The sequence below is a fragment of the Octopus sinensis genome, linkage group LG14 (genome assembly GCF_006345805.1).
Source record: "Octopus sinensis linkage group LG14, ASM634580v1, whole genome shotgun sequence".
In the NCBI taxonomy this organism is placed as follows: Eukaryota; Metazoa; Mollusca; class Cephalopoda; order Octopoda; family Octopodidae; genus Octopus; species Octopus sinensis.
In genome coordinates, this window is record NC_043010.1 from 65,232,808 (window position 1) to 65,248,582 (window position 15,775).

Sequence of the window (15,775 nt, forward strand, 5' to 3'; positions counted from 1 at the left end):
TGATCTAAATGATCAACTGATAGTTTAAACGACCCCAAAATATGAAAGTAAAATGGAAATTGAACTCAGAAACGGATGAAATACCGTTAAGCCCTTCGTGCGCGACGTTCTTACGATTCCACTACCTCACCGTTTTAGGAGACGAAATGCTGTTAGGCATTTGCTCGACGTTAGAGCTCTCACAATCTCACCACATGTTTTCACTATAACGTAGTGATGGAAGGATTGTTTTGTATTTTCTTTCACAATGTAAATATAAACTGGATAAAGGCTGTTCCTTCGAGTATATACACCAGGACTAACACAGCTGCATCTTCGGAAAATAAAAGAACATTTTTACAATATTTGTAATCTCTTTCTATAATCAGAATAAAACTTGTAGTTTCTTAGCGTTAATATTTGTCGTAATTCAAATGTAAAAAAATCTCTTTTGTTTGTAAAATATACCATTACTTATCTGAACACTTGTTCCCGTTTGTTGGTATTCGCATTCATTTTCCGATTTTTCAGTTTAATAATCTAAACTTATTTCTTTATATACAGGAAAATATCATGAATTCATAAAGAACGAGTCGAAGACGCATTCCTATTTATTTTCCTCTGATAACAAACTGGCACAGAAACCCGAAATAAGAATAGTATTCAGAAACACATACAGATTTCGTACTGTAGAAATTTACAGTAATTTTGCGGGTGAGAAATAATATTTCATATTCTATTATATTGTTGATAATGATTGTAGTGATTATATTTTTCATAATGATAAATCGAAATTAATTCGATTTAAATACACAGTATTCAGATATTATCAATTGAATGACAATATAATATTATTTTATAAAAGTATCAAAATATCGGTTCATGTTGACTGAGCAGGTTTTTTTAATGCTTATTAGAAAATTTATAACGATCATTCCAAGTGAGCAGAATCTCTGAAATTATTGGCAGCGTGGTATATACGTAGATTCTTACAAGTTTGTGTAAAATCCAAACTGGAATTAGTGCAGGGTGGTTCTTATTTTATCGACCCCAGAAGAATTAGAGGCGAAGTCGGGCTCGGCGGATTTTAAGAGGAAAGCGCCGGAATAAATGCTAGTTCGCTACCTAAAATAATGTTAATAATGCAAGTATTTCAGTGCAAAGGTACACCTTTCCTTACCATTTGCTCTCTCTTTCTCTTCTCTTCCTTTCATCAATATATTTATCAATTTCACGAATGTCGGCTGATTTCAGAGCACGTCTAAGAAAAATAATCGGTGGTATTTAATAGTTTTCTCTATGCAGACATAAAAAACCCAAAATATTTAGCAGAAAGGAACCTGCAAGGGTCATACTTACTCAAGTGCATTGATAATGTCAGAAAAATGAGATCACTGCAAATTAGTATCGAAATGTAGTCATGGATCTGGCTGACAGGGTGCTAAATATACCATATATATTAAAAGGCAGCTGATACAATGATGTTGATGATGAAGATGGTAAGTTGCTGCTTTTAAAGGAGCAGTTAAGGGCTGTGAAGTAGATCTCATGATATATACACAAATATGCAGGCATATATATAAATATGGATACATACGTATCCATGCATATATATAAATATGTGTATGTGTGACTATTGAGTGGATTTGACTCTTATTTTTAGCAATACTGGTACTGATTAGTGACCCTGTTTACTGTAGTGACGTATAAATACACACACACACGCACGTACACTTGTTTTATTTATATTTACTTAAACTTAACATTTACTGACATAAATTTTCTATTTTTATGTATATTGTATATTCTGTTCTCTCTAGATTCAACAATGAAAGTTACCTTTCCACATAAAATGGAATGCGAACTAAAACCAAACACAAATAGAACAATTTGTATCGGTGACGTAGAGAATTCTTATTTGTATATTGATGGGAAAGCTGGAGTTTATCGTATTAAGTTATTTGGTATGTTGATTTCTCACATTAAGAGCGATTTCCAATTGTTTATTCAAATGTATTTGTGGTATTTCATGTCATGCATTATCAGTGATACCAAAACCTATTATCAAACGACTATTTATCACACATCTTATCATCAAAACAATTTGTTTATTGAAAAAAACTTTTAGAAGACACCATATTACTGAAACGATACTTATTTTCATCTAAGCCTCTTGACATCGAATTAATTTTTTAAAAAGTATTTTGTAAAATACTTTATTTTTGTATGCGGATTGCAACACTCTTGATTCGAATTCGTGTGTGGAAACGAATCTTGTGTTGGGAGGGTCATTGCCCCAGTAAACATACGTAACAAACTAACTAACCGATCGTTTGTTTTATGTGTTCGTTAAGCAATCGTTTGCTTGTGTGTCAAGGTGATTTCGTTGCTATTCTTGACCTCATCAATGACATTTCCTTTGTTTTAAATTTCTCTCTTGAGTCTGTCTGAGAATTATTCCTACGCCTGTGTTTAGGTATGCTTGTATGAGTGCATGTAGATGAGGAGTAGCTTATAAGAGAGGGGGAGGAGAGAATAAACGAAGTGTGTGTGTGTGTGTGTGTGTGTGTGTGTGTGTGTGTGTGTGTCTGTGTGGTTGTGTATATATACACATATGTCTGCCTGTATTTGTGATTTTGTGTTCGTGAGCATGAGTGCATTGTAAGTAACCACACATATACATACACACAAACTATCATACACGCTCAGAGGCATAAGAATATTTCTCAGACTGACTCAAGGCAGACCTTTAAAAGAGAAGGCATGTTATTGAATTAATTTATGAAAAAGTAAAATAATTGTAACTTTTGTGCGGTTTGAAATAATTTTCAATTTAAGATAAAGATTTTAGATATATAAATATAAATAAACAAATAATAAAAGAATGTATTAATTGTTATACGAAATAAGTTCGAAAGATGACGGATAGTTGTGCAGATATATCTTCTGCTTCAGTCATTGGACTGCGGCCATACTGGGGCACTGTTTTGAAAAGTTTTATTTGGTCGAATGAATCGACATCATTACTTATTAAGCAAATGTAAACCAACACTGGTCATCAAGATATTGTGGGAGACCAACACACCCCCACCCACACACATATGTTACACACGAAAAGCTTCTTTCAGTTTCCGTTTGCGCAATACACCAGAACACTTTGGTCGGCCCGGAGTTATAGCAGGCGCCACGCAATAGGACTGATTGTGAAGCAAACTTTTTACTCCTAAAATAACTTTCAGTAGAAATTCTGTTACAGACTGAAAAAATTTCCCTATAAAATAAAAAATTTCAAATAAAGATATAATTTGCATTTCAAAATATAACTCAGATTATTTAACCAATAAGAGAGAGAGAGATAGAGAGAGAGAAAGAGAGAGAAAGAGAGAGATGAAAGTTCTGGTTGTTAGGGTGTAAAATCGGTGTTTCAATTCTCGGACCAGTGATGCGTTGAGTTCTAGAGTAAAATTCTTTTTTGACGTTATCCCAGTTCACTCAGCTGTAAATGGATAAACCTTCGGCAAACTGGTGTTCTGTTCAGGGGGATGTTGGTCTGCCAGCCCAGCCAGTCTGAGGCAGCATTATTCAAAAGCTATGATAAAGCGAGCAAGTGTAAAAACATCCGATAGTCTGCTCGATACAGTAGTAACTTGTATAGGATATCACCCATAATTTGGGTCTGGTTGTTCATTTGAAAATGCTATTGATAAGTAACAGTGAAAACCTTTAAACAGTCGGGTTGTCGGTGATTAAACTGATAATCCCACCAAGCTTGTTTGGTGAGGAAGATGACACTGGATGTCTTACATAGTGAAAAACAAGACTTGTTAATGGATAGCTGAATTCAGGGTTGTTAATGGACATCGGTAATGCGTATATCTGCACACATTAAATGTATGTGTATGTTTAGTGGTTTGTTTTCAGTTCATTCAGATGAAATATGGTAGGATTATATGTCCTTCATTTCGACTGCTTCATTGCTGGCGGTGGTTGTCCAAGGAAGAGCAACTGGTACAAATGGGATGGAAGGCACAATGCAGGGAAAACATCTGGAATATTGTTTTAGGAGGTTAATGCGAAGTTTGAAGATCCCTTCAGCCACTTTAATAATTCCATTCAAAAGCACACAAACTCCGTTGTCTTGACTTAATTTTGACAGTGGGCATATTTCGTGATATGGTGACTCAGTTGAGGGTTTTTTCCATACCTCAGCAACTATGAACTACAGTCGGGATCGTAGTTTCAGATGTATGGAAGATGCAGCGTAGGTGCTTTTTTTTTTTTCACCCAAACACTACGTGTCGAAATGTTGTATAGCCAGTCCTGTTTCTTATTAATTCTTTATGGCTGAAATTACTTGCATCTGTAGATGGCACCATTGCATTGCAGTGGTGGGAGAGTCACATATTTGCACCAAGGAAATGCTGTCACTTCCAGAGTTCCAGGAGCACGGAATGTGTGATTACTGGAGGAAGCTGTTGTGATACTTTGCTCCTGTGTACGGCTTCGTCCTTTGTCGAGGTGTCGTGCAGTTAAAATCATTCTCTCCATTGACCACAGATTAAAAAGCGTAACTTTAGGAATCTTCTATTTTCTTTATTTCTTTTTTTATGTTCTTTAATTGTTCATTATGCTTACTGCTCGGTCATCGTCAAATTTTATAAAGAGGCCATCAATGAATCAGTCAATCAATCAATCAATCAATCAATGAGATTTCAATGAGTCTATTTATATTCTAAAGACAAATATATGCGTGTGTTTTTATTGCTCTTTACGTATGTGGATGGATTTAAATTATTTTACAAGAAGAGAATTTATTTGGATGTATTTTTCTCTCATTTCGGATAGCGTTAGAGCAAAGTTGATACACTATAACAAGAAAACATGCCTTTCTTACCAAACTATTTCAACTATTTGCACATGTACATCGAAATACTGCATCTAAATTTGAAGAATTTGTTAGAAAATTGAGTGACAAAATACTTTTTATTGATTCTTTCACACAGTTTGAAAACATGGATGTGGTCTGTGTAATGGAATTTATATGAAGCTATGTAAAATACTTTGCCACATACAAATAATGATATTCGAAGGTGCCTCAAAGTTTTCCTTTAGATTAAAGCTTTCGATTAAAATTCTAATTTTATATTATTTAAAGTTACTTTTTATTTAAAATTCTTGTGCTTTGTAGGATGCATTGTATGTTTGTAATTATCCTGAATTAAAAACTGTCCCATAGATGAAATCAGTGCACAAGATATTTGCAAAACTTTTATATGCAAATCGTTTTGAATGTCGGTGAAATAACGTTTCACAAAGAAGTCGTTTCGATAAAAATAAATTCCATCAGAAGTTGATCGATTGATAAAGCATCTTTCGATCAAAGAAAATCAGGGTATGATTGATGAAGGTCTAACCAATAACTATTGAACTTCTATTATTTAACGTTGAGTGGTGTTGCCCTTGGCGAAAGATAGAAAAGCGATATTTTGATACAGAGTCAGAATCAATGATAATGCAATCGCAGTACAAGCTTAACTGTACATACATGTTTGGGTGTAAACTAAGACTAGACGAGAGGAAGTATTATTCGGTATTTGTTGCTAGGTCGATTAGGGAAACGGACAAGAGAAATATGACGGACATTTAATGTCGAAAGAGAGATATGGGTTTTAGTGTAGAGAGAGGAAGAATCTAATAAATTTTAGATTTATTTTACGAGATGTGGCCCAGAACTTTAATGACCATTACATTGATTTACATGTTTAGAACTCACAGAGAGTAAATAATCTTATAATAACTCCAATAAAATCTGTGCTCTCTGAGACAATAGCTTTTGAGTTAGAAACGGTTTACCAATGGATATAGCATCCTGTGTTTCGCAGTTTTCAGGATGTAATAATTTAGAGGCTGAACCGCAATGGCAAAGCATTCTGAAACTAAAGAATCATTTGGACCAAAGCTACGGTCACGAACACTTACCAAAAATATGCTTAGATAATATATTGCGATTTGTTTATTTACCATCTCAATATGGCTAACCACTAAGGGTGGATGTTACTGTAGCTTGCAGCCCCAGGAGAACAACTCCTCTAGCTGGCTATAGACACACTTTCTGTGCCCTATCGGTATTTGCAATGGGAGATCAGCCCTAGAGGTTAGCCATATTGAGATGGCAAATATACGTCACACACACACACACACACACACACACACACACACACATACACACACACACACACACACACATACACACACACACACACACACACACACAAACACACATATATATATATATTTCTAAGCACATGTGTAAGTAGACACACAACAGGAGCCACTCCTACTATAAATTCTTCCTTGGAACGTAAACGATACTATGCACAACCACACACACACACACACACACACACGTGCTATCATTACAAAAACACATACACACACACGCACACACAGAGACCTGAGCGAATGCACACACACACACATACCGCCTTCTCTTGCACTTTTTCTTCACCCATTCCCTTCTTGTCAGTTCAATATGTGACCGCGTGTGTATCGTTGGCGATTCTCTTTCTCCGTCTTCCCATCCTTGGACCTTTCCTTTTTCTATGTTTCTGACGAAGAGTTCCGCTCGAAACGTTAAATCCTCCTTACTTCTTTCCTTTCCTGGGTGTCCAATAACACTACACCTGTTCCACGTCCTCTCGTTGTTGTGTTTTCTCTTTGTTCATGTTTGGAGTAACTATATATATATAGACAAAAAGAGCCACTCCTAATTCCTTCTTCCTTGACCTTAAACAATACTTAGCCCTACAACACGCACAGATTAACAGCCACAACCACACACACATACACACACGCACACACACACGTGCTATCATTGCACATATACACACACACGCAGACCTTCGCGCACGCACATATCCACACTCTCTCTGTGTATCTTTCTGTTGAAGAGCGTAGGCTCGAAACGTTAAAGACTTGTTTTATTTATATTTCCTGAGCGCCATACTAATACAATTGTTCGTTTGTTTTCCACCTGCCTTCGTCTTTTGTTTATTTTCATAAAGCTTCCCCTTACACACACATACCTCGTCTTGCACTCTCCCGTCTTTGAAAGAACTTTTATTCTCCCATTTTTCCTTCCGATTATTCAAAATGTGACCGCGTGTGAACCGTTGGCGATTTTTTCTCCTCCGTCTTCTCTTCTCTGGATCTTTCGTTTTCCTATGTTTTCTGACGAAGAGCTCCGCTCGAAACGTTAAAACCTCCTTCTTTCCTTCTTTCCTGAGCGTCCAATAATACTATATTTGTTCCACGTCCTCGCGTTGTTGTGTTTTTTTGTGCTTTCATGATTGGATTAACTATATATATATATATATATATATATATATATATATATATATATATATATATATATATATATATATATATATATTATAATATATATACATATATATATATATATACATATATATATATACATATATATATATATACATATATAATATATATATATATATATATATATAATATATATATATATATATATATATATATATATAATAGTTATCGCCATACTAATATGGCATTCTTATAAAAACAAGAAAAAAGCTGTCCGCTTATTAGCTCCATGAGGCCATCGCCTTAAGTTAGCTATTTGATACACAAACTGTATCCATATAACCTTCGAACAAGGGAGGTCAGTCGCTCCACACTACTTGACCGGCAGCTACAGACGCGTTTCGGGGTATTGCCCCTTTTCAATGCAGCGTAGCCAGCCAGTAGGTGTCGCTTCCGACAATCTCTGTTCGATGGTTTTATTTACCTAGTTTCGGTGGAATACATCCACTTGTTTTCAATAATAGAAATATTAAAATAACTAAGTCTCTCTAAAAGAGAACAGCGGCAGCGTTCCCGGAAAATAATAGTTATCGCCATACTAATATGGCATTCTTATAAAAATAAGAAAAAAGCTGTCCGCTTATTAGCTCCATGAGGCCATCGCCTTAAGTTAGCTATTTGATACACAAACTGTATCCATATAACCTTCGAACAAGGGAGGTCAGTCGCTCCACACTACTTGACCGGCAGCTACAGACGCGTTTCGGGTATTGCCCCTTTTCAATGCAGCGTAGCCAGCCAGTAGGTGTCGCTTCCGACAATCTCTGTTCGATGGTTTTATTTACCTAGTTTCGGTGGAATACATCCACTTGTTTTCAATAATAGAAATATTAAAATAACTAAGTCTCTCTAAAAGAGAACAGCGGCAGCGTTCCCGGAAAATAATAGTTATCGCCATACTAATATGGCATTCTTATAAAAATAAGAAAAAAGCTGTCCGCTTATTAGCTCCATGAGGCCATCGCCTTAAGTTAGCTATTTGATACACAAACTGTATCCATATAACCTTCGAACAAGGGAGGTCAGTCGCTCCACACTACTTGACCGGCAGCTACAGACGCGTTTCGGGGTATTGCCCCTTTTCAATGCAGGAACGCTGCCGCTGTTCTCTTTTAGAGAGACTTAGTTATTTTAATATTTCTATTATTGAAAACAAGTGGATGTATTCCACCGAAACTAGGTAAATAAAACCATCGAACAGAGATTGTCGGAAGCGACACCTACTGGCTGGCTACGCTGCATTGAAAAGGGGCAATACCCCGAACGCGTCTGTAGCTGCCGGTCAAGTAGTGTGGAGCGACTGACCTCCCTTGTTCGAAGGTTATATGGATACAGTTTGTGTATCAAATAGCTAACTTAAGGCGATGGCCTCATGGAGCTAATAAGCGGACAGCTTTTTTCTTATTTTTATAAGAATGCCATATTAGTATGGCGATAACTATTATTTTCCGGGAACGCTGCCGCTGTTCTCTTTTAGAGAGACTTAGTTATTTTAATATTTGTACATATATAATACATATATATATACATATATATATATATATATATATACATATATATATATATATATATATATACATATATATAATATATATATTATACATATATATATATACATATATATATATATATATATATACTTTTATATAATTATATATATATATATATATATATATATATATATATATATATATATATATATATATGTATATATATATATATATATATATATATGTATTTGTATGTATTACACATATATAAATGCACGACCTTGCAAACTTTAGTAGCAGTGTAGCCCTCGCTACGAGCAACTCATTGAACTGGTGCCTACAATATTTACATACTGACAGGAAGACACGTGATATATACATCATAATTGGGCCCCTAGAAATAAGAGGCCTCTACACAACTACCCCGTGTGCCCGTAACTTAAAACTGCAATGTTAACATACTGTTGATTTCTTTTTGAAATAATCCTTTTAAGTCTCTCTTCTCGGCTATGATGCTTTAAAGTGTCCTTAACTCATTAGCGTAGCTACGGTTGGAGGGTATAGGGGTGGTCCGCCACTGGCAGCACTTATAAAGGAGCATCACTTTTGAGTCTACTATAGGCAATATGTGCTTTTGTGGGGTCCGGGATGGCAAACGGAAGGGCCGCCACGGGCGGCACACACTCTGGATACGCTAGTGTCTCAACTGTAGCTTATGTAGCGTCTACATATACAGGAATCGCATAATTTTTTATTACTTATATGTGCGCGAATTTCTGCAATTTTAAGATTGTAAATGTGATATATAGTATCTCTTGTTAGCTACATCAAGAGATTCTATATCAAGAGATATTCTTGAAATATAGAATCTCTTGTTGATTATATGTGAGATCTTGTAAGATTGAATTTTATATTCAATAACTGTTTTATTTTAATGCTCATTTACAAAGAGACTGTTTCGATGTTATCAATTTAGGATGTCCACCACAATTGTATGGTAAATACTGTATCAATGAATGTCATTGTTCTGGAGCGGAATCATGTCACCAAATTACTGGAAAGTGTGAAGGTGGCTGCGAAGATGGATGGTATGGAGAGAAGTGTGCCAAGCAAACATATGGTAAGTACATATTTGTTCAGGGTATGAGGGTACTTAGATACTTAAATGACTTTCGGACAGGATGTACCCCGGCCATGACTAACTTAGTAGCAGCACTAATAAAACATTTAATCATGCTTCATGTTACAATCATATTTTGGGCACCATAGCCCATGTGAGTAAAGAGTTATTGTTGGCAGAGATTTATCCGGGTGTACTTGATTTATCTGGAATTTGTTCGGGATATTCATCCGGGGAATGTCTGAATACCATGAGAACTTTTTCTTTTTTTATGTGTCTTGGCATGATGTTAAAGAAAGCAGGGCCAGTTGAGGTGAAGTGCTTCTGTCTTAGTGTTGTAATACGATTTTGTAGATGACGAATGGCATTGGGACATAAAATATATATATCTGTATTTCTTTGATCTCATTATCAGAACATCACTCCGCTAAAACTTTATTCCTAACTCTCCTCTATATCACTACCTTCAACTAACTTTTTTAACCACGTAATAAATATTACGTGCCCCTCACTACATATAATGGATCCTTCTCCCTCTGTCTTTTCTCTCTCCCTCTTTTTCTTTCTCCCTCTTCATGCCTCACTCCTCACCTTATCCTCCTTTTCTCTCTCCGATTTCTTCCTTTTGTTCTCTAATTCCCTTCAAATAATCACGTGAAAGCTTTACAATTATGTTCCCCCAATCTCATATCATGGAGGTTTCTCTCGCCCTCCTTTTCTCTCTCTCCCCTTTTCGTCCTCCTTTTCTCTAATCACGTGAAAGCATTACTGATGGGCTAAGTACCCTAATGACAAGCAGAATTATTATAAGACTTATCAACGTTTAGTTGCATATTTTGTTTTTTCACCCATTTGATAACAGCGAGCACATCCAACTGGAGGTTTTTTTGGTCTCCTACACTGTCGATGACCTTCAAAATCTTTGAGTCATACGCGAAAGTTTTTATATTGCTGAGTTTGATGAGGTCAGTGGTGCCACAAAAGTAAATAACAAATAGAAATGGATCCAATACAGGGCCTTGAAGGATTCCAATAATTACAAGTACTGAGCTTGATCGAACACCATCGAACACCACATGCTGAGCCTATTCATCAGGAAACACTTCTATAATTTCCCTCTGATTTCTGTGTTGGATAGTTACCATGACAGTATAATGTGATCAACTTTATCGAAAGCCTCGCTGAAGACAAGATAAATGGCATCTGCAATGAAACCCTCAGGACCTTTAGGGTGTGGTCAAAATGATGCAAGAGTTGCCTTATGAAGTCGCTGCTGGTTGTAAAAACATATTGTATGGAAATGAGCCGACTCACTAAAGGAAGTGCCTTACTCGAGACCTCACCCCTCTCTCAAATAATTTGATAATGAAGTAAGACTGGTAATACGCTGGAAGTAATTTTTTTACCTTTTTGAAAACTGGGACAATCGATTTTCAGCAAAATAACCAACGTCCAGTGATTTTATTCAGTGATTTTATTAATAGCTAGAGACAATACAAATTCATGTCATCATTCCCCCCAGAACTCAAGTGGGAAAGCTATCGGGATTTACACCTGTGTTGTTGTTAATTTTGCTTCTAAGTTCTCTGATATCCAGGACGGTAAGAGATATAATGGATAGAGTGTGCAGGAGGTTTGCTTCACAGATGCTGTCCAGATTAACCATACTTGCATTGCTGAAAGCAGAGCAGTATTGCTTCTGCAGAATCTCACCCATGGTTTTCGTTCACTAAAGAGAATGTTGTCCTCATCAGTCAAAGGTTCAGCGAATGTTACAGCGACCATTTGCTTTTTGGCAAAGGAGTAGAACACTTTGGGATTGAATCGATTTATATAAGATTGCATTACTTGATTCGAGAAACGCTATATCAGTCAAGTCGCTGATGCCAATACTTTAGTCGCTCGATTTTTGACTCATCCTTTTTAGTTTCTTTATTAGGGTTTTCATATATTTTTTGCTTGTTTATATTTTGTTTGGCTCATGGACTGTAATGGAGAACATCATAAATATATATTTGTGACAGTGTCTTGAAAGAGCTTCTAGGATACATTGATGCTGTTTGAAACGAGTGAATAAGCGAAAGGCGAGTCAATGAGTGAACGATCCTGAGTGATTGCATTCCATTGTGAAGATCCATGCAGTCAAAGAGTGTTCTGGTGAGAAATCAGACTTGTTATGGTCAGAAAGAAGAGTCTTTTTCCTCTGCAATATTACAAACAATGTCAGTATGGTTACTAAACATTAAGTCCAATAGGTTTTTGCTGAAGCTCGTTGGCTCTAGCATGAGTTGGAAAAGGAAAAATTAGTCAATAAAGTGACTCCACTGTTGCGTTGTCTTGGACTGAATTGCTTTCAAGTTATAAATAGACTAGTCAACGCAGGGGAAATTGAAGTCGTCTACCATTAAAATGCTACCAGATTGACACTGTTGAATAAAAGATTTAATATTGTTATGTCATTCTTTGAAGAACGGTAAAAGGCACTTGGAATGACCTGTAGACCCTAATTATAACAAAATCATTGGGATTTGTTATACGTAGCTACTGATTCACAGTATGGTGCATGAAATATCCGTATCTGCAGTGAATGCGTCACGTAGCAAAACGGCAAATCCTCTCTTTCTTCTGCCGTTGCGATCTGCACGGGTCACAGAGATTTTCCTCATTGGTCGGTAGCCCAGTGTTAAATCTTTTATCTCTTCGCATTAAAGGATGACCTGATGATTTGTGCATTCAGCGAAAATGGTAAGATTAGAGTAGTGGCTTGATTATATTTTTACAAGGGTCCCGAAAGGGACTTATGTTTTAATGTCGGCGAGGGACCAGTTTATGGACTGGGAGTAACGACAAAGGGACAGTATGACAGTCATTTATCTGAATCTCTTTTGCCAGGTTTCGGGTGGATAAGAAAGAATAATTTGTCTGGTTAAGGAATATTTGGTGGATAAAGCTGTGGTTACATTGACGGTTTTGTCGTTTGTTTGTTTTGTTTTTGTTGCTACAGGATGTTCTCCAGTTTACTGGGTTGTTGAAAAGGTTTGTATTGGGTCTGTTGATTTTATTCTTGTTTCTGTTGGATGCTTTCTTATTTCTTTACTTGTGGGAAAATCACGTGTTGGTAGTACTGCACCTGAATATGGTTTTATGAAGCTTGTGATGTTGGCTAGGAGATTGTACTTCGATCCCTGGAAGATGTGTGAGCGTACAATAGTGCTGTAGATATATATCTCGCGTTGGGGACAGCAGTAGATTTAGAGGAATTTAATGCGAATGTTATTCCTTAAATTGATAAAAGAAAAAAGAAATTACGGACGATTAGTCGCGCAAGGCACGAGAACGTGCAATGACGTTCCTGGGATGACATCGACCAACGGAGCAGCAACAGACAGCGAGCTTCCGTAGTTGCCGGCAGATGGAGGGGATCACGCGATTGCAGCAGGAAACGCGATGACAACGTCGTCTGCCCGGAAGAGAGTTGAGGCTCAGTCCAGACAAAGACAGTGGTGGTGGACTAGGAGCCCACAGTTACGCCAACATCTCGAGCTCGGTGTTGCCGGAGCGCAATGTGGTGTGCACCAAGGACAGCGAAGGCGAGGGGCTCACATGCGGACGGACGAGGTATCGGCGGCATATTGAGGAGTCGAAGGCCTTGTATGGTCAGACCAGCGGCGATTATTGTGAACGGGTTGTGTTGGCGTTGTAGCGCTTCTTTGCTTTTCTATTGTTGTTGTTTTGGAGTGCTTCTCATTATTCATCTGTGTGGCTCTTCATCTGTTCGGATCTTATTCATGCCAAAATGGAAAAATTTTGATGTTGAGTAGTTTGTGCTTAAATATGAAATATAGGTATAGGTATAAAAGGTAACAATAGTCAATAAAATCAGCCAAGAATTTGTTATGTGTAGTATTGTACGGAAATAGACAAGGATATTCGTGGACGTTAAATATTGAGTAATCTGAAGTCGGCGAGCCAGAAAAGAATATTGAGAAATTTGTAAGGCGGCAAGCTGGCAGAAACGTTAGCACACAGGGAAAATGCGTAGCCGTATTTCGTCTCCGTTACGTTCTGAGTTCAAATTCCGCCGAGGTCGACTTTGCCTTTCATTCTTTTGGGGTCGATAAATTAAGTACCAGTTACACACTGGGATCGATGTAATCGACTCAATCCGTTTGTCTGTCCTTATTTGTTCTCTCTGTGTTTAGCCCCTTGTGGGTAGTAAACAAATAGCTATTTCGTCTGCCGTGCGTTCTGAGTTCAAATTCTGCCGAGGGTGACTTTACCTTTCATCCTTTCGGCGTCGATTAAAAGAGTACAAGTTACGCACTGGGGTCGATATAATCGACTCAATTCGTTTGTCTGTCCTTGTTTGTCCTTTGTGTTTAGCCCCTTGTGGGTAGAAAACAAATAGGTATTTCGTCTGCCGTTACGTTCTGTGTTCAAATACTGCCGAGGTCGACTTTGCTTTTCATCCTTTAGGGGTCGATTAAATAAGTACCAGTTACGCACTGGAGTCGATATAATCGACTGGTCTCCTCCACAAACATTTAGGGCCATGCGCCTACAATAGAAAAGAATATTGATAATGTGTGGTTAAAATATTCTATAAACTTGTGTGTATTCGTTGATAGGAATATTGTGTATTTAGGAATATCTGTCGGTAGGATATTGTGTAGTTATGGTACAAATAGACAATAAAAATTGAAGAGTTCAGAGATTCAGAATAAGGAAGATGCTTATGGCTTTATTGTATTGTTATTGGCAAGTAGCCTGGGAAAACGTGTCTATACCGTTCATCTCTTTAGTATTCAGATTTCAAACCAGATATTAATATTTACTGCTGACCACATAACGTTAATAGATGTGCTTAATATAATATAAAAACTTCGGAGCAATAAGCAGTTAGTATCCTTTCTTTGTATTATAATATATCCTGGGCTAAATGATTTAGCAAAGACACAATTAAGCTCAGAATTTTACGCAGCATGAGCACAGTTACATTGAGAGTGTTCTCTTAAACTGCGGTGTTTAGTTTTTTAATTTATGTTACTTGAAAATCTATGAATGCTGGTGGAATTGGGTTTCACAAATCTTTCTCTTTCTCTCTCTTCTCTCTCTCATCTCTCTCTCTCTCTCTCTCCACACACACACACACACACACACACACACACACATATATATATATATATATATATATATATATATATATATATATATTTAAAGTATAATGTGGAAAGCCAATTACATCCGATGTGAAGCTGGAACTTGGAAAAAATAATAGTAAACATGGTTTAAATGATTGACACAGTGGACCAGTATTTATTTATGTCGTTTTACATTCCAAGTTCATCTCCAACCCTCGACCGAACTAACCTTGATTTCCATCCTTTCAGTGAGTATCGATACAATAGGTACCAGTAATATATTCTAAAGTCTATACAGTAAATTACATAACTTTTGCTAACAAATCGGAGATATGTTATTCTCGTGCGTACAGAATATACTAGTTTCAAATCTTGGTACAAGGCCAGCAATTTTGGGGGAGGGTGCACTATCGACATCGGCGGTATTTGAACCCCAAACATTAGTTGGGTGAAATATCGCTAAGCATTTTGACCGGAGTGCTAACCGCTCAGTCGGCTCACCACCTTGCAAAATATATTACATTGCTTATTTCTGTATGTGAGTCTTTCTATTTTGTTAGATTCCTATGACTGTATCAATGCTTTAGTATATTGCGGTATCGTAATGGTAAGGTTCTTCTCATACGTCTAATTGAGGGCGAAATTAT

At 36.8% G+C, this 15,775-nt stretch overlaps 1 protein-coding gene across 9 annotated transcripts in view; it reads left to right on the top strand.

The window, feature by feature from the left end:
- Window positions 1–556: 556 nt before the first annotated feature.
- LOC115219456 (receptor-type tyrosine-protein phosphatase T-like) overlaps window positions 557–15,775 on the top strand; it is a 110,801-nt gene continuing 95,582 nt past the window's right edge. For 8 of the 9 annotated variants that reach the window (XM_036509124.1, XM_036509127.1, XM_036509128.1 and 5 more), the window contains exons 1-3: window positions 557–693; window positions 1,800–1,943; window positions 9,844–9,987. In XM_036509124.1, the coding sequence (XP_036365017.1) occupies window positions 1,908–1,943; window positions 9,844–9,987 (180 nt within the window). In that variant the 5' untranslated portion in view covers window positions 557–693; window positions 1,800–1,907. Of the gene's footprint in view, window positions 694–1,797; window positions 1,944–9,843; window positions 9,988–15,775 lie in introns of those variants that run through there. The other variant, XM_036509125.1, reaches the window with a different exon arrangement.